The sequence below is a fragment of the Protopterus annectens genome, chromosome 2.part1 (assembly GCF_019279795.1).
Source record: "Protopterus annectens isolate FY-2018-M chromosome 2.part1, PAN1.0, whole genome shotgun sequence".
NCBI classification, from domain to species: Eukaryota; Metazoa; Chordata; order Ceratodontiformes; family Protopteridae; genus Protopterus; species Protopterus annectens.
In genome coordinates this window covers 54,680,856-54,702,252 of record NC_056729.1, presented here as the reverse complement: position 1 = coordinate 54,702,252, position 21,397 = coordinate 54,680,856, and the positions used below count along the sequence as shown (strand labels likewise).

The 21,397-nt window shown below is 35.3% G+C and overlaps 1 protein-coding gene across 1 annotated transcript in view; it reads right to left on the bottom strand.

The window, feature by feature from the left end:
- The window catches only part of LOC122793965 (NTPase KAP family P-loop domain-containing protein 1-like), a 104,677-nt gene that overhangs the window by 46,379 nt on the left and 36,901 nt on the right, over positions 1–21,397 (bottom strand). Inside the window, exon 2 of the mRNA XM_044062021.1 lies at positions 11,946–12,061. Coding sequence (XP_043917956.1) covers positions 11,946–11,967 — 22 coding nt within the window. The 5' untranslated portion in view covers positions 11,968–12,061. The remainder of the gene's footprint in view (positions 1–11,945; positions 12,062–21,397) is intronic.

The following is a 21,397-nucleotide window of genomic DNA, read 5'->3' as shown; positions in this document are numbered from 1 at the left end:
TGGAAAAAAAATCTCATCTGCTTTGCCAGATAAAACTTCATTGTGTTTGGTTTTCTGGACTCTGTCATGGCATTTATCATGCTGTTGGAAAATTTGTACTTAAGAGGACTCCATATCACAACATTCATATCATAAGTGAAGTTCTACAGGTTCAGGTATACCAGACAGCCTGACTGCTGTGCCAGCAAGTTTACCACTGTAGGTAGGGTATATGGAGGTTTCTTCCATCTTTGTGTCAGGAGCGAAAATAGTAGCATCTAGGCCATAAATTAGCCAGAACAATTATCTTGGGTCTCCATGCACTTAAGTTCATAGGTGTTTACTAGACTAATGACCACAAGGACCTTTTTAAGCCTAACCATGCATCCCAAATCTCTGACAAGTTCTGATAAGTGTAACTTTGGGCCTGGAAAATGAACCATTTACTGGTTACCTGTGTCAGTTAGAGACATAGGTGCCAAACCAGGGATGAATTTCCAGTTTCCCATCCAATTGTCCAAGTTGCACTTGAATTGGGTTAGGGAGGAACTCTGCTTCACATGGATGGGGAGCCTGATCCATAGATGGGGTAGTCTTTGGGATATATACCTATCTCTACAGCCAGTCCTAGTTATATTACAGGCAAGGTTTAAGTCCTTAGAATGGGTAACTCTGGTGCTGTTTGTTTTGTGTTTATGCAGGAGGTCCATCAGAGTGGAGTCTTTCAATGCCTCGTATGCCAGGCATAGATCTCCACTCAAAAGCCTGTAGGAGACAAAATACAGGGATAGGGCCTTGAGGCAGTCTGCATATCACATATTTCTTATGCCCTGTATTCTTTTAGTGAGGAACCTCTGTTGACATTCCAGTTGTTAGAAATGCCTGGTTAGGTACATACCAAAGGGGGCATTGTGCTCAGTGATAGGACTGGTGAATGCTGAATATAGTGGACCAATGACTTCCTTGGACTTAGATGCCATACTTTTGTTTATAAGTTGTGCAACATAGAATGATTTCCTCACCACTGTAGACACGTGATGATCAAAGGCTAGATTATTATCTGTGTGTGTCCCTAAGTCCCTGACTACTAGGTCAACTCTAAGGGGTGTGATGTCAATATGATAGTTACCAGGGATGGTTGACTTCCCAAAGGATACTATTATGCATTTCTTGGCATTTAGTTTTAGTCCATGGCTCTGGCACCAGTTGTTTGTCTGTGTCAGCTCCTCCTGGAGAACATTTGTGTTAGTGTGAGCTTCAGTGACAGCTCCTAATCTGCCATCATCTGCAAGTTTAGTCAGCCAGAGACCACTGACATTGGCCTTGACTTCTGAGAAGTAAATGCCAAAAATGAGCAGTCCAAGTACAGATCCCTGAAGGACTCCACTAGTGACTGGCCTCTTTGTAGAGGTGGACTCCCCAATTCTAACTTCCTGGGCCCTGTTGGTGATCCAGTTGGCTGTCCACCATGGAATATATGGCTTTGTTCCTAATCTCTTGAGTTTGTCAACAATGCCTGAGTGGGGTATCTTCTGTGCTACAAGGGAAAGCAAATTCATCAAAGGGTATGCATAAAAGAAGAGTCTTGTCCATGAGAAAGAGAAGGAATTCAGTGGCCATGCTTTTCTACAAGGTAACCTTCTACAAAACGTTGGCATTTGGTGGATGTTCATGGAGGTGAAAAGGTCTATCTCTGGTACTCTCTACCTTTTCATTACTGTTGTGAAAATTAATTTGCTGTTTTGTGAGAATAGATTTTTTTCAAGTGCCATTCAGGGTTGCTGGTTAGCAAGCTCATATCCCAGGCTTGTATGGCTTATCGGAACAGGAATTAAGAACAGGTTCCCTACCTGTTTATATATTACTTTACTATGGTGTTTCTATGGTTGTGAGCAGAACTCTTGGTTTACAGGCTAACTTGAAAACAATGAGAACTCGAAGCAGAGCCAGCATTTATTTGATTTTGTTATGCTGCTTCATCTATTTGGGGTACCACAGAAGCAGCATTTATTTGATTTTGTTATGCTGGTTCATCTATTTGGTATACCATAGACTCTGTACCTTGAGGCTACAGCTGCGTGCCCACCAGTCTTTATACATTACATCTGTTATTAGCCAGTTGGTTGTATATAGGGTACACAAAGGACATCCCTATGTTTGCCTTGACATGTAATAATGACCATTTTAATTTTCTTTGGATTAATGACAGGAAAGGTAGTTCTTTTTTCCAGAGTGTGTATTGGTGTTGTTCCCACTGGTTATTTGGGTACCAGTGAATTTTCCCTACCTGTTTGTATATTGTTCTACTATGGTGTTTTCTGTGGTTGTGAGCAGAACTCTTGATTTACAGGCTAACTTGAAAACAATGAGAAATCAAAGCAGAGCCAGCATTTCTTTGATTTTGTTATGTTGGTTCAGCTATGTGGGGTACCACTGAGGCAGCATTTCTTTGATTTTGTTATGCTGGTTCATCTATTTGCGGTACCACAGACTCTGTACACCTTAAGGCTGCAGCTGCATGCCCACCAGTCTTTACACATTCCATCTGTCATTAGCCGGTTGGTTGTATATAGGGTACACAAAGGACATCCCTATGTTTGCCCTGACATGTAATAACAACCATTTTAATTTTTTTTGGATTAATGACAGGAAAGGTAGCTCCTTTTTCCAGAGTGTGTATTGGTGTTGTTCCCACTGGTTCTTTGGGTACCAGTGAATTTTCCTCAAATAAAGCCTTACCAGGAGTACCATTAGAATAATAGAGGTGATAAATGCTAAGGTATTGAGGAATTCCCTTGCAGTCATAGTCATCCTTTGGGCCTATATAAGGAGGATATCATGGTAAAAGGTTGCTTTTTGAAGGCTGTAAGGTCCTGACAATGTTGTGTTCAGAATGAACACAAGAAGCCAATAGATATGCCTGGAGTTAGGATGGATTAAGCAATATTTAATAATCGGACAATAAATAAATTGGATCCAGTGTGTACTTATTTTACCTGTTTTGTATGACTGCATTGTGGACCTACTACTGGACTGGACTATAATTTTAATAAAATATAAAGGTAATCACTGGCCTCTTTCCTTGTGTGGTGGTGAGCTGTTCTGTTTCCAGTTCGTGGTGAAGTACAATATTTAATAAACTTTGTAAGGTATGCAAATAGCTGAAGGTGAACAAGTCTTTCCTGAACCTCTGCCTTGAATTGTAACCGCAGGGCCAGTCATCAGCAATAATATGTGAATGTCCTTTTTTTCTCAGGAAAGCCAACACCAAGGCTAAGCATATTGATAAGGCCCTTGAAGCAGAGGAAAGTCCCATAGACTAGTACACAATGTAATAATGAGGAATCATCTCATCTCTTTGTATAAGGGAATACATAGGCATTATTAAATTAAATGAATAATAGCCATTATTAAAATGTATAATGAGTATAAATGGCTGGATGACTGCAAGGGAAGAAGAGACTGCACAGTGAGTATCTTGAATGTTGGCACTTTCAGAAAAAATATAGTATTTTCAGAATGGATCTGTATGCCCTGTAAATTTTTAAGACCAGAGAAAGTCTACAATAAAATCCTTTCCACTGTTCCTCCAGTGGGACATTTTCTCTGTTCTCTTGAGACAGGAGCATGACCGGCTTGACCCTATCTGCTGAGTTGGGAGGCATCCACATGAAATAATGGAGGATTTTATACTTAATACTTGGAATGCATTTCTCTGAGGTAGTCTTTTCTCAGTTTTTATTGAAGAAACCAAGAGGCCCCTCCACTGAATCTGTGGAAGGGGGTATTGCTGAGATGAGAAAGGGGTGAAGTGGAGTGCCCTGACACATCTTTTTCAACTGTCCAGATTTACACATAATGCCCAGACTTTTGCCTCACATTGTTGGCCCGTACCTCATAAAATTTGTGATTTTCTGGCAAATCATTGAGGACTGAAGTCACTAAATAGTGACATACATTTGAGTTTTAGACTTCATATCCTTCAGAAAATGCATGCTAACAAAAACTGCTTTCTAGGTTTATAAGACCAATACTTAAAATCTGTCCCTATTTTGGGGCCTTTGTCCCAACATTATTTTAGGCTCTGTCCAGATTTCTTATACTAAGAGGTTAAGAGGCATGCCCTGAAAGGAATCATCCTCATCAGGATGCCCAATACAGCTATTTTCAGAAGGCTTCCAGGACATCTCCTTTTGCCCGTCCTGCCATCTTTTTCTTAATAGTTCTCTTTTTCCTGGCCTGCTGATCCCTGATCTGCCAGAAGTAGAAGAACAATTGCCTGGAAGTTTCATTATACTGTAAAACTAGGTAGATGGAAATCACACATTATAATTTATTAAGTATTCAATTTTTTTCCAGTTTTTAAAGATTTTTTTTGTAATAGAGGATCAAACAGGAGATGCTTGCCTAGAGGCACATTGAAAAACTGACCTTTGCCATCCTATGTCAAGGGCTAGATTCGCAGGCAAGACTCCTGATAACTATGCCTGGTTCTGCAGATTTAGATGCTGCATCATCAACACCATATCCACTTTCATTTTGTGCTTGCCCACCTTCTGAGTGATATGCACCAGATACAATATGTATACATTCAGGGTCTCATTTGGAATCTCTGTAGGCCAATGGTTCTGTTTGTTTCAGGTACTTTCCTAGGTATACTACCATCTGCTTTTTGCAATTTGTAACCTTTAAAAGGTAATGGTAGTACAGGTGTTAATGTACTTCATACTCTGGTTAAGAGCTCTGCTTTGTCAGTTGTTCAGGCCAGTGCTTTACTCAGCTTGGATTCCTTGGAAGCTTCAATAAAATTAATATTGATTTTGCCATGAAATTCATATACAGATGTTTGGGAACCTACAGAACCCTGGGAAATCTTTTGGGTTTTGATGGGCCAGTAGCTAGGAATCCAGTTCTAAGGATGCTGTAGTGAAGCCATGCTTGAAGGCCTGAAACACTTAACCTGCAGTAATGGGATTCAGCTCATCCAAACCTTGGAGGTTTGGGTATCTCTTCTTGAGCTCAGATACATCCTTAGCTTGTTATTTGATATGTTTTCACGTTAGACTGAGAGTCTATCCACTGGAGATGTCTTCAGAAAAACAGTCTTAGATAATATTCTGCTCATCATCCAAGTTATATACAAGGTGATTGACATTTGCAAGGTGTAAACCAAGAGTTTTAAATCACTGAGGAATAATCTTTAATTGTCTGTGATGGTTGGTTTATTTTTATTTGAATAGTTTGTGTATTCAAGATGAAGGGCTGGATTGGAATGGACTGTGAGTTATTTCACGCTGAGAACAGCTCTCTCTGTCACATTTTAATGTCTTGATAAACAAGGCCTTGCTGAGGAACAGGGATTTCAGGCATTTCAGACATAAGACGGCTGCACGATGGCAGATGTATGTTGCCAAGTGTCAAAACATCTGGGGAAACTGAGTGGTGTGAATATACTTGTTTGGCAAACTGAATGCTCCCGGAATTATAACCACCATCCACTTATTTCTCCAGAAAGTAATTTGCATGATCCAATGATGCCAGAAGAAGGCCCACCATTTTACTCCTTAGAGAAACAATTTTAATTTAGATCAACATGAATCACTTTTATCAAAACGGTCTTCATATCCAGTATCCCTGCTTCAGAAATGAGATTCAGTAATGTGTGCTAGAAGCTGCTGACACATTAACTTCCAGTGGAATCAAAGACGCTCACATGAAATAGAAACCTGGCTGGGCTAGGGGGTTATATTGCTGGTTGCAGCACCCTCATGGTTTCTGATGTAAAGGAAGTAGCTTTGCACTCCTTATTCAAATGTTTCCGGAAGTTGCACCTGGCATCTTGCAAGACCATGTGTTAGTGTCAGTGTTCCTTTTTGTGGCTCTCCTTAAGAGGTTGAAAGATCCACCATTCCAGTAGAAAACATGTCTGTCTTTGAAGCTAATGACTGTATTAGATCCTTCATTATTCATTTTTTTGGGTGCGCTAGGCATGATGAAAGGCTTCTCTACTTCTATGGATTTTCCTAGTAAAGCTTGCAAAATTCTGCAGATGTACATTTAACACCAGATTAGGCTGAATATAAGACAGATATATGGGAAGCATAGCTGTGATATGTAAAACTGAACAAACAACTTTAGAATACTATTAAAGCTTTGAAATGTTTGCTTCTACAAAATAGCTATGATATCTCACCTAACACCAGTATGAAATGCAAAGCAGTGGTTGTTCCTTGCAGGCTCTAATCAGGTAACAGAATCTTATGTGCAGAAATATCAGCACAGTAGGTCACCACTGATTATGAAGTGAGCATGTAGTGGACATTTGAATGATAAGGCTGTGCAGGACGCATTTTTACTTACCTGCAGCCATATTGCAGAACAAAGTGTAGCTGAAAATAGATAATAAACTAGTAAAATCATCATGGCAAGCAGCTGTGTAAAGGGAACTGGGAGGGGAAGGGTGCAAAGTCAAAATGAGAGTGGAATAAATCCAAACTATATATATATATATATATATATATATATATATATATATATATATATATATATGTATATATATATATATATATATATATATATATATATATATATGGGTCTACTTCATTTCACTAAAAACACACTTCACTGAAACTCATTTTGTTGAAAACTCATTTCACTGAAAATCAGTTGCCTGAGCACAATTCACTGAAAGCTCACGTCACTGAAAACTTATTTGACTGAAACTTATTTCGTTGAAAGGTATATGCCCTGTTTCCCACTGTAGTGCGATCCTAGAGTTAGTGTATATAGTAAGGGGGTGTCAGGGGCACAGCCCCCCACATTGGATGGTGTGGGGGCATAGCCCCCCACATAGTTTGGGTATACATTATCTTCTGGAAAGAGTTATTCATTCAACTTGTAAGTATCCATGTCTATGGTTTCCAATGTTTAAAATAGGTGGGGGGGCTACAGCCCTCATACCCGCCAATGTGGGAGGGTTGTGCCCCCCCCTTACTATATATATATATATATATATATATATATATATATATATATATATATAGATATGCTGACTACTGGATCACAATACAGTGGGGAACAGGGCATATACCTTTCAACAAAATGAGTTTCAGTCAAATTAATTTTCAGTGAAGTGAGCTTTCAATGAATTGTGCTTAAGCAACTGATTTTCAATGAAATGAGTTTCAGTGAAGTGTGTTTTCAGTGAAACAAAGTAAACCCGTTTATATATATATATATATATATATATATATATATATATATGAAATATATGAGCTCTACTAAGTGTAGAAACAGACAATGAAGCTTCTGTGTAGTACTGCAGAACAGACAAGGTAAGCAGAAAGAACAAGGCCACAACAACAACACACCCTAACAACAAAGTCTTCATGTATTTTTGTACAAGAGGAGTATATGCCTGTGGTAGTAATCCATATGTAGGAGTGGCCACTTGAGCTAACACCTATATGTAGTGGGGATCAATTCTTAGGACCATACTCAACCTGTCAAAAGAGTGGGAATAAAATTTTAAATGTCTAGACGTGCTTTGCTTTAACTTTCTACCCACTTCTACAGTGCAGGAATATTTAATACAGCTGGTAAGTGGAGTTTAGAACTCTACACATCTGACTGCGCAGATATGTTTCACCAATTTACACTTATTCCAAAACTTGTACAGATTCCTTCAATTATTTTTGAATGTGTTATAAGGATGGGTGACCAGACAGAAAGGCTTGTCTATTTCCTCTTGTTTAACTTAATTTTGAACCATCCAAGCCATTTCTCAGAATTACTGATGACAGAACTGTAGTTGGAAGCTCAAGGCAGTGATTGTACATACGTAAATTGTTCTGAAATCTTTCTCCAAATGTGCAGCACATGCTGATGGAGAATTGTAGGTTTTGGCAGGGATACACAGAGTCATAATGCTGAGTGGTATCTTTGCATAAATGTTGTCTTCTCATAAGACAGCATTTTGCTTATGTATGAGTGCAAGTCAACTCAGAAGTTTATTCTGGCTAGCCACCTAGCCACATGCAGTGAATTGTCTATATTTAACAACTAAATGTTTTGTGTCAGTATTTATAATTGTAGATTAAAGTTTTAATTTAACTGTCATGTAAACTCTAGAAGTGTACCACTGCATGAAAATTACACTGCTTTCAGCCAATTCTCCTTGAGTCATTGTGCCAATGTTACTTTCTAAAACATGTTCACTGATTAGCTAGAATAAAAATTAATTGCATGTATTATATTTAATCCTGACCTTGTTATTGTCCATTTTCAGTTACTTGTTGGTATCTCAAGAACTAATAGGCCAGGACGCTTACCAGGTTAACACATGATAAATAAAAAATACAGGATAGAAAATAGGCAGAAATATCAGTAAATGCGTTTTTATCTACCAACAAATAGTGGTTACCCCCAGTTCTGCTTTCCTTTTACACAATTTAATCATAAGCACATATGTAATCAGAAATGCAAAATACATATAATTCACTGTTTAATATTGTTTAATATATCATTATCTTAGACTTCACTGGTAAAATGTCTTCATCTTGTAAACAAGCAGTCCTTCTTCCATCCTAATTAATTATTCCAAACATTTATTTTCCTCCTTTGCTCCTCTACTATTTACCTTCAAACCACTCATAATCTCAGCCATTTTAATTTTACACTAAGGAGTACCATCAAGTCAAACCACGTCCTACTTATCACAGCATTAACAACAAATTGCCTAATCTGGAAATTTAATTCAATCATTGCCATCTCAAAATCATAGGCAGCACTGAATTATTGCTTAACTACAACTTGTGGAACTCCCTATAACCTGAAAAACTCTGGTCAGTTCTTCTGTAACAATAGGCCAAATATCAGTAAATGAGGTAGGTCTCTTGTCTTTATTCAAAAATATGCATATTGCACCATTGTTGGTAGTCTACAATAAGTTCACTAACAACAAATGTTCTTGCTGGACCTTTTTCCAACTAAGGTTAAACTGTCAAACCAAAATATTCCTAGCTGTTGTCTACAACCTATCCCACCATAGCCAATATGACAATTATTCAAAACACTCATCAAGACATCATTAACGCCATCAAACTTTATGGACTCATCAAAATGGATGATTTCCATTTCAGTTCTGAAAGGAAACATAAAACTTTACTCAGCTATTTTCTCTCACTACATAATCTTGCCTAGATGATTACCTCACTCATGGATACAGCCTAATCTAAACTCCTCTTCCATTTTTGATCTTCTCATCACTAATATTCTGGGCAAACTAAAAACAAGACATTCAGCTTCTTCCACAGACTATGCAAAATTGTCCTCTTCTTTCAAAATAGTGTTTCAAAACTATCAAACTTTTTCCTACAGTTATTATCTAAAACACTGTTCATCTAGAATTAGAACTAGATCCCATTGACTGGACCCCTCTCTATAGCTGCATGTAGATCCAACTTTGGCTCTCTTCACACTCTGCAATTTTAGTCCCATTAAATCTACTTCCTGTAAAGCAGGAAAAAATATCTAAATAACTAAATACATAATAATAATAATAATAATAATAATAATAATAATAATAATAATAAATAATAATAAATAGCTGTATAATACTCCATGGAAAAATTCAGGACTTAAAAAAACTTATTGGAGAAAGAGAAAAAGTTTGGAAAACATGGAAAAGTAACCCCAATGATACTACAACATTCAACTATCATCTAAAAATAAAGGCTATAATACAAACAGACAAAGCTAAAGCATCTTACCTTAGATCCTTGAGCTTTACCATCTCAATAACTCCAAGATTTTATGGAGAGCTATAAAGCATATTATCTGTCAAAATATTTTTCAAAACTAATAAAACTCTTCTCATGTACTTAGTCAAGACATCCTCAGTCATGTTCAACAGATTTTAACCTTACCCTCTCTACAAACACATACGTCTTTTGTTATTTACTTCTTCCTTGATCCAGATACTTCTTTCACAAGCTAATTATCTCAATTAAAGGAATGTCTTAAGATTGATTAAAGCTACAAATCCTTCATCCACACCATATATCCAAGATACACTGCTGCAGCTCAGGCTATCTTTATAAATATACCTATAGCGTTCAGTACTCAGTCATTGTCCTCCTCCCAAAAGTTAACAACTCTACAATATCTAATATTTTTAGACCAATTTCCACTATCGTCCCACTCACTCAGATACTTTACACACACACACACACACACACACACACACACACACACACACACACACACACACACACACACACACTCACACACACATATATATATAGACAGAGAGACCTAGCATACTGTCTGATTGACAATATGGATCTAAATAAAAATACAGCACAATTGCAGACATCTACTAATTGACCGATCACATTATCACCAGTACAAGACAGGGCCTCTGTGTACAGATTTTTTTTATTTAAAAATCATTTTTGACAATGTAACCCACCTTCTAGTCCTGTAACAACTCAGTCACTGAAACTTCTCAGATAATGCCCATGGTCCCAAAACTATCTTAAAACTAGAACCTTCATAACCACTTAAAACAAAATATCTGTAGCACAGGTGCTCTTCATATTGGGGCTCCTCAAGGCTCTTCTCTTTTCTCAGTTTATTAATGACCTTTCAAAAGATTTACCTCACATTACCCATCTACTGTATGAAGATGACATAGTTTTAACTGTTTTACAAAAACAACCCTGTTCACTTGAAAGAGCTCTTTAAAATCAGTTCTTTCTTCCATTGATCTCACTATCTAATAAGAAATAAAAAAATAAGAAATTAATACCAGAAAAATCTAACAGAATGCTTTTCTGACACTGCAAAAAACTTGACAAAACCTTCAATGTTATATGTGTTAGATTCCCATAATTTCTCTTACCCATAACATATTGAAACAAAGATACTTCGGTATTTTTTGCAAAAGCACTACCTTTCAAACCATATGCATTACAATTAACATAGAAAGTACTAAATAAATCAAAAGACTTTTATAAAATCTCCAACCTTCTGTCCATGTATGACAGAAGAGGCAAAAGTTGAATATGGCCTTCCCATACTCGCATTCAATTCCTGTCTTAATTCTTCCATTTTGCATAGGTCTAAAAACTAAATACTCTCATCATTTCACTTAAACCAAAGAAACAAACCGCACCATGTTTCAATCAATAAGGGAAACATAACTTCCCAAATCATGTGGCTGCCTCCTTTGCAGCAAACTAATGATTTATTCCACAGATCAGCTTCTTATAAATCATAATGCCATAAAGCTTGTCAGGCCTCTTTTTCAAATTGCTATTGGAGAAAAGTTTTTTTTTTTTCAAAAACAGACCCAGCTTTCAGGGATTCTCTCCAAGGAAATTTCAGGCAAATCATCAGTCTTGCATAATACTGTAAACAACTCAAACTCCATCATCAGAAACAATCTATATGCTTTTGCATTATATACAAATGGTGCACAGATCAAAACTTTAGTCTGCTCTAACCTCCTTGATGTACCTGTTCTTATTTTACACTAAAATTTATGCCATTAAGCAATTGTGCATAATTTCAGTGTAACAATTTTCTAAATTCACTAGACTATTTTTCAAAATGCTTGCTCAACTTTGTTTTAATCTTTGACTACTGTTATTGTAGTTCTGTTATACAGTGTCATAAATCATTGTAATATTATTGTGTTCATCTTCATGTGCTTCTTATTGTTTTATTCCCATGTATTAAAATGTATTGGTTTTTTTAATTGCAAATATATGGGTCTCTGCCCTATATCCAGTTTGTGGTTGAAAATGATCTTTGCAGCAGTTCTCTGAACATTTCAACAAGCTTAAGCGAATGAATAAATAAATGAATAACCATACAAGATTTGTGTGATGTAGAGACTGTCTGAATACTGAAAATGAAATATCGTTATTACTTAATTTTGTAGACTACAGGTTACTTCTTACCTGAACTTAGTTCCATGGACATCTTTGTTCTAGTTTTAAAGCAGCTGATGAGAGTGATGTAAATTAATTTACAAATTCAGTCCTGGCAAACTGTGTTTTCCCACAGACACCTTCACCTAAACAATTACAGATATAAATATCCATTACTGTAAATCTTTATTGCATATTCTTTTCCCACCTCACTCTCTCTGCCTTTGCCATAATCATTCATTCCTCAGAGATTTATTTTACATTTATTGATTCTTGTTTGTCACTATATGGCACAAAAGGCAACTATTGCAAACAAACTGGACTGGGACAAAGCACTCAAGGCAGAAACAATGCTCTCACTAAATAACATAATGTGAAAAAAAAGAGAAACATTCAGAAGTTATTAAGTTGTTCTGAAATAATCATACACATTCATCTGTCTTGGATTAAAAAATTTGAATGATAGAAGTACTGGTGACCCCTCAGCTCAGTATTACATTTAAGTCCAATATCAGTAAGATTAATTCTTAACTACAGTGGTTTAGATGTAACAAAACTGATAGTGGAGTCATTCATGCAGACTTTATTTAACTTTGAATGCTATATTATCTGTAAATGATGTCTTTAGTGACTTTCTAAATCATAAGGTAGCATTCCACAAAAGACTTAGCTAAAAACAGATTTTGAGCATACTAATATAAGTAACCTGCTACAGTTTGGTGAGCAAGTAGTTGTGTAACAGATGCATCCATGTTACACTGCAGTCAGCTGATTCATCAGTGATCATGCAAACGCTGTGCCCTGCCCTAAAGCTTGGTTGTCCTCTGACCCTTTATTAACATTTTAATGATTGATACTGATATATATATATATATATATATATATATATATATATATATATATATATAAAACTAATGCACAAATAACTTAAAAAACTTGTTAAAATTACTTACAATGCAATTTTATTTCAGAAATAGTTGCCATATTTATTTCAATGGGATGATATCAATTTGAATAAATTACTTATAAAATGCAATACAGGTTAACGAGTAAATATATAAAAAATGATGTTTGCACAACTGATATAAAAAGTACACTGTAAAAGTTTTAAATCTCTTATCTCATAATTGTTTAACTTTAACCACTGTCAGAAGAGATTTCTCATAAGGCTAGTAGATTCTGTGAATGCATGCTGAATTTAAAAATATCAAGAAAATATGAAATGTTTCTCCTACTACACAAAATAAGCTATGTGTTACTTTCAAAATATTGCAACAGCATAGCTTACATAAGCACTTTATTAAGATAACACTAATACAAGACTGAGAATATAAATAGTGAAACGCATAACCTTAGTTGTCAGTGTAGAAGGCTAGTATAAAGATAAAACAGCAACAGAGATTCCTGCACAGTTCAAAGGTAAGCACTCATTACACATAAAACCACATACAAACTTTTATATGAACAACCACAATTTGCTTGCAAATAGTGAAGAACCATGCTTACATATAAACAAAAAAACGGGGATATAAATCAAAAACAGTCTTTCGTATGCACAAAGTCACATTGAAGGCATATGATCATGGAGCTGGCATACACAGTGAAAGATATGGTGTCAGAAATTATATCATAGTCACACTACACAAAAGTGTGTCAGAAATTATATCATTTTCACACTACACAAAAGTGTGTCAGAAATGATATCATAGTCACACTACACAAAAGTTTGTCGGAAATTATATCATTGTCATACTACACAAAAGTGTGTCAGAAATTATATCATTGTCACACTACACAAAAGTGTGTCAGAAATGATACCACAGTCACATTACACAAAACGGATACATCAACCTTACTTAATAACTTCTGCCCAGTCGCCCTTCTTTCTTCCTAACATATAACCTTAGGCAACCACCTAAATCTCTTTTTAAGTGACATGAATATTCCACCATCCTGTTCTATTAATATTATTTAAAAGACAATTAGTTATATACTTCCCACAAAGATAAATAAAAACACTATTATATTATGCAGTTTTAATCTCAATGCCAATGGCCCAGAAGAGCCAAAACTCTATAAAAATGCTAAATACCAGAATCTAGAACAATTGGTAAAACAACTAAGTCCAGTCATATTAACTGGAAAACACACAGCAATTATTCTTACAATAGCAAACATAAAGCAAACAACATTTTAAATAGAAACCACACAACAAATGACTATATAATAACAAACATAAAGCAAAGGTGTACAAAAGTAGACATTCTGCCCAATTCTATCCATGATCATTGTTCACTAATCTTCATACGGTCAATTAAAACTAAAAATGTTCCCCGTGGTATTCCCTTTTCTCAAGACAAGCTTCTTGAAAACTACCTTAGCAATATAAAACTAACTACTCTGTACTCCCAAGATAATTTTCATAACTTAACTAGCTTGCACCATTCATGCTGTCTCAATATTCAGGAATCCCTGTTTCCCACAATACAAAGATGCCTCAGTGGATAACAAAAGTTCCTGGCTTTCAAATGAAATTAAAAGCAAAATTAAAGAAAGGTAAATTGTGAAGAAAATAGATCACATCAGTCTAAACCTCCATTGGCAGTACCTTGCATTATAAAGTAAACCAGAGCACTCACCAATAGTGCAAAAACCTTATATCTAAGATAAAGGCAACATACATCTCCTCTCAAGCTAAGCTAATGTGGAAAGAAATAAACCACATTATGTGATGTCATGAACCTCAATACTTTAAAAGCCAATAACCAGTCAGTCACACATCCCCACTTCCTTTAGTAATGATTTCTGAAGCTGTCTCCTTTCAACCATATATGGTATTACCAATGCATTTCCTTCTCAGTCACATCAAAACAGCAGCTCTCCATATCTGTGTACTTTAGCAAACTATGCAATCACATTTCACTTCTCTGCCATAACCAAAAAACAAAGTCCTTGCTTACTTAACTAAACCCAGCAGATGCAAAATTCAGCAAGCTACAGCCTAATTGTCAGCAACAGACATAGTTTGACCTTCATTTTAAGAATCATTACTCCATTACCTAAAGTTCACTCTCCCTCACACCTTAAGGATTACAGTACAACCTTAAAATATTAGCCCCATTACTAAAATCTTTGAAAACAATAATTTGTCAATGGTTGTTTAAAAATATACATCTGCTTTGTGATCAACAACATGGCTGTAGAAACTCTGTTAGCACTTCAACTGCATTCCTGTCATCATCAGAGAGTATTGATAGGAGGATTCATAATGGCCTTTACTGCAGGTGTTTTTGTAGATATGACATGTACTCAAAAAACAAAATAAATCAGTTTTGGTGAAAATGTCACAGTCTTATTTGAAAACTATTTGCAGGGATTAACCAATTCAAATATTTGCTAACAATTACTATCTGATATGGGAGCTTTAAACGCAGGAGTTCATAGATTGTTCATAGATTAATACTAAGCTAACTGCCCTTATGAGTCATTTTAAGCCTAGCCAATTTTCCCTTGTGAGACTCAAACCCTGCACCTTGTGTTTGTAAAGCAAACACCTTAACCATTAGGCCACCCTCCCAACCTTCCACAAAGCTCATTCCTATAGGACTGTTATTATTCTTCCTGGTTCTAAATGATATCACAAATTACTTACCGAAAATAAAAATAGTTATGTAATCAGATGACATCCCTCTCCTTGAAGTTCACAAACCCCACCAAAAACTGCAATAAGTAACTTAATCTCAGTTCACCAACCTTTGCTCCTGGCTCCACATTAATAAACACCAAATTAACAGTATCAAAACAAATGTTATGCTATTTTCCACAACAAAGAATTTGGCATTACTGCCTTCCTTGGTCTTAACAGATTTAAAAGAGAATATTATACCAAATAAATGTCTAGTAGCAAAAATATCTTGGTATAACACTGGACTCCTTAATGAACTTCAATATGCACACAAACAGCATTACCGACAGGGTATTAACACAACTAAAACAATACAAACAAAAGGCCGCAAAACAGATGACCCAGAATGGCTTCAGTGGTGAAAAAATGAACCACTAGGCATATAATATGTAACAAAGCAATTTATTAACAACACACAGAGGAAAAAATAAAATAAATAAATAAATAATATTAATCCAAATGAGTCAAATCCAAGCGCTTTTGTCTCCTGTGTAGGAGACTTTTTCAAGAACAGAGCATGCCCAACAACTGAAAAACTTGTATACCATCATTAAGTTTCAAAAACAAAAGCACCAATCATTTTCTGTTTTCACTAATTTAATCCTTTGGTGTAGAGTGTGATAGTTAAAGGTATAATACAATGAAATGTGCAATAAAATATGCAATCTTACCATGAGTCATACCAACACAAATAGTAAACAAATGTGTGTGTGTATATACCATTTGTGCATTACAATCAGTTGTCATGAATTAGAAAGTAAAAATATATATTAAAAAGTATATAACTGATATACTTGTGTTAGGTTTTACAAGTGCATATACATACACACATGCTTGTGTAACCTATTCACGAAAATTTATGAATGTATAAATGAATAATGTCTGTATGAGTAAAAGCTAAAATATGTGTGCACATATATAAATTGTATGCACAATAAAATTCATTTTGAAGGGTCAGAATGCACAAATTTAATAAAATTAATAAAAGTTAATTGCCAACATTAAGCAAATATGTTGGTATCATAAAACATTTTTTTAGGTTTAATAAATAAATGATAAATGTGTTTATAATAAATTAATAAATAAATAGATACATAAGCATATTATGTTAAAAACTTAAAAAATGTTGGATAACCACCTATGTTAAAATACAATGTATAACAAATTCACCTATCTAGGCTCTTTAATTTCAAAAAACAAGTAATTGAAATAGAATCATTCAGGCCTGGCCATTGAGTAGCATTTGTTCTTAATTGCCATAAAGCTTCATTCATTTCCAAATGTAATGGCCATGGTCCACCCCTTGGGTTCACTTCCATAGCTTCTATGATAGTAAATGTAAACCCATGATCCGGCCATTCATTACAATGCCTTGCCAAGGCGTTTATATCCTTTTTTAATTTAATGTCCCTCAAATGCTTGTAAATACGTGTCTTTAACTTTCTTTCCATTTTCCCAATATAAAAACAGGTACATTTGCAACAGAAAGCACAATAAACGACTCTGTCAGTGTTACAACAGCATTTTTTCTTCTGGGTAACTCTAATGCCATTAATGTTAAATTTCATGCCTTCCATTATATATTGGCAATACTTACAAGATCCACATTTTCTCATGCCCCCAATACTATAAACTTGGGTGTTGTTTTCAAGTATGTTTTGAGGGACTGACCCTTTCTGTACACTGCAATAGGCAATGGCCAGGCCTGAGTGATTCTATTTCAATTACTTGTTTTTTGAAGTTAAAGAGCTTAGGTGAATTTGGTATACATTGTATTTTAACATAGGTGGTTATCCAACAATTTTTAAGTTTTTAACATAATATGCTTATGTATCTATTTATTAATTTATTATAAACACATTTATCATTTATTTATTAAACCTAAAAAAAATGTTTTATGATACCAACATATCTGCTTAATGTTGGCAATGAACTTTTATTAATTTTATTAATTATGTGCATTCTGACCCTCCTAAATGAATTTTATTGTGCATACAAGTTATATATATGCACACGTATTTTAGCTTTTACTCCTACAGACATTATTCATTTATACATTCATAAATTTTCGTGAATAGGTTACACAAGCATGTGCGTATGTATATGCACTTGTAAAACCTAACACAAGTATATTAGTTATATACTTTTTAATATATATTTTTACTTTCTAATTTCATGACAACTGATTGTAATGCACAAATGGTATATACACACACACATTTGTTTATTATTTGTGTTGGTATGACTCATGGTAAGATTGCATATTTTATTGCACGTTTCATTGTATTATACCTTTAACTATCACACTCTACACCAAAGGATTAAATTAGTGAAAACAGAAAATGATTGGTGCTTTTGTTTTTGAAACTTAATGATGGTATACAAGTTTTTCAGTTGTTGGGCATGCTCTGTTCTTGAAAAAGTCTCCTACACAGGAGACAAAAGCGCTTGGATTTGACTCATTTGGATTAATATTATTTATTTATTTATTTTATTTTTTCCTCTGTGTGCTGTTATTAAATTGCTTTGTTACATATTATACGTCTAGTGGATCATTTTTTCACAACTAAAACAATATTATTGTCTCTTACATGTGCTCTCACTGCTGGCAAGGGTGGCTTTAGCCAAAAATATCCTAATACTCAAGACTGAATATGGTCTTCCTCTTATTCCACTTCCTATAGCAAAAAATACTAAACATTTCAAGTCAATTAAAATAAAATATTTAAGTTTGCTCTATTTGCAGACACAAATTGCCACCACTGCACCTTATATGAAAAAGATTGCAGCCTACCTATTATTAACAGAGGTACTTGTTGCATTAATTCTTTGGTATAGAAAATACCACATCTTGCCTATTGCCTGCATCTTAAAGGGTAACTCTTAATCAGGGAACAAAGCTATTCCCATAAGAACAGACAAGAAAGCATACTCTCATTGGTCATAGCTAGATTCAAACTAGCTGTTAAGAGAAAAAGCCCTCTCCAGAATATGTTCATCTATATGGAACCAGCTACCTATTGACTTAAAAATATGTTGTAAGTATTCAAACTTTCAAAAAACACCTTAGGTAGCATTTGAAAATTATTTTAAATGCAATTGTTTTCATTTCACTGGCTACTTTTACAGCTTATAATGTCAGGTGCTCATAAATGTAGGATTGTTTCCGCTTAAATATTTATATAAATACAAGTAGGTTCTAATGTGTTTTGCTCTTCAATTTGATTATAAATTGCATGGTGAATTTTATTTTTATGAACTAATTTTACAGTGAGTTAACTTTTACTGTATTCTCATACCTGTGTCATGGCTGAAAAGGGTCAATAGACCAGTTCACCTACCTGGTTACCAAATTGTAATATGAAATAAAGTAAAATAAACAAGATCCTTGAAAGGTGTGCCTACATGCAACATCTAAGGTACCTTGAACTCCATAATATTTTCTTTACTTCCCCATGCAATTTTCATCCTAGAAATGGTACAAAAATAGCACTCCTTAAATTTACCAAATCTGTTTGTTTGCTCATGTAGAGGAAATGTGTTGACACAATTTTCCTTCACTTGACAAAGCCATTCTATACTATTCAACACCATATATTTCTGCAGTGCCTTACAGCTGTGGATTCTCTCACATTGTTGAATTTTGATGTTTACTTGGTGTAGAGACCTTAAGAAGTCAGGTATATGAAACCTCTGCTCACAATTAGACATGCAAGGTCTTCCCCAGGAGATCTCTACTTGGCTTACTCTGCTTCATCACCTTCCTGAACAACATGTCATCTCAATGGAATCCAGCCAAAATAATCCAATATAAAAATGACTCTACAGTCATTTAATTTGCCCCGTAAATCTTACAAGTATCTTTTAAACTGCAGTTAATTTTCACCCAAGCCCAAAGGTGGCTGCACAAATCTGCTCTTTGACTCTGTATCTCCAAAACCAAGTGTATGCTATTCCTCCTAAGGACAATCAGTAGCACTGTCACAAATTTCAAAATCCTGTCTAATGAAAAGAATCAAATTGAGATCATTATCACTGAAAAGCTGCTTGAAATCACCTCTGATAATAAGCAAAAATGTCACCATTTGCATGAACTCAGTCATCCTTTCCTCAGATCAGAAACAAGGTTATATAGAAAGTGAGAACTTTTATACTTAAACATGTTAGAACCTTTACAGCACAAAGATTATCCATCCCAGTCTTTTACATTCCTCAGTTTTGTTTACTTATCTCTGCTCTATTCAGTGTGCCAAACTGGTTTGGTTACATAACAAAATTGTTAAATCCACCTTTAGGCACTCCACTACAATCAACCACTGTATTATTCTCAAGAAAAATACGAAGTCTGAAATTCCTCAAATTAAGAACTGAAATTGCGTAGGCCTACTCGCATACAGACACATAACCTTCTACTGTGCTATCCAGAGTGTTATAGTCAGCTCCATGCAAGCTTGGTATCCTACACCTGGGAGTCTCCTTTTTATTCGAATCCTCATTCTAAAATTGTTTATCTATAATAAGGTGTGGAACATTACCCTTCCTTCTAGCCAACTAACACCATCAAAACCCCCACAACTGAGGGTGGTTTTGCTAAAAGTCAGACGTCTCACCAATAAAATTGATTTTTATATTCTTTTCTTCTGCTTCAAAATTCTTTATATCTATACTATTATTAAAACATGGTTTAAACATCCAATTCCAAATGGCTAAAATGCATCTCACGAATTCCATGGAATACCTGCCTCCATTGTTACAGATCGGATGGGAATAAGTGTCAGAGTCTTAGGATTTATAAAATAATACTTAAAAGCTAGAAACCAAGGAAAGCAGCTCACCTATAGAAATTACTCATGCAATATATTGTTTTAATGCTCTTAACACTTTGATGAAAAAGGAGATTAAATACATGCATGTGCATTTTATTTCTGGTGTGCCAGTCTATCTTAACTAACCAAATGTTTCTATGTAAGCAACTTATTTTTTGCAAAATATAATGAAGATTGCATAGCAACAATACCTAACAAGGAAAAGAGATACGATAATCCTAAGCTATCGCTCATATATGTTATTGCTTTCCATCTGAGATGTATCTTTATTTTGTACCTGATGGCTGTGTACATGATAAAATGCTTGATATCTCAAACACCACCTGACCCTCTGTCTTGCCACCTTACTAGACTATATCATGTAGCAGAGAATGCATGCACCATTGACTTGTGATTCCTTTATCACTACTTTAATCTACTTGTATCTGTTAACAGCAAATGTAATGCAAAATATAGCCATTCCCAATGTTATTCTAAACTCCTCTTCAATCACATAGTTAAGCTGCAGAGAAAAGGAATTGTACCCCTTATATAACTACAAATATGCTGCCACAAGTAAAGTTAAAAACTCAGGTTCCATGGAACCAGACAATGGACCTAATGATTTCTTAGAACCAAGAACAAACAAACTAAACCCATACCACTTCTTCTTCTTTCGGCTTTTCCTGGTTAGGGGTCGCCACAGTGGATCATCTCTCCGCTCATGATTGGCAGTGGAGTTTTACGGTGTCGAGTTGCCAGCCCAGCGCCCAACCTTCCACAGAAGGCACACACTCACACCTAGGGCCAATTTAGAGTGTCCAATCAACCTACTGCATGTCTTTGGGATGTGGGAGGAAACCATAGCAACCGGAGGAAACCCACGCGACCACAGGGAGGACATGCAGACTCCGCATAGAAGGCACCCCAGATGAGAATCAACCTCTTGCTGTGAGGCGGCAAAAAACTAAACCCATGCCACTCATTTAACA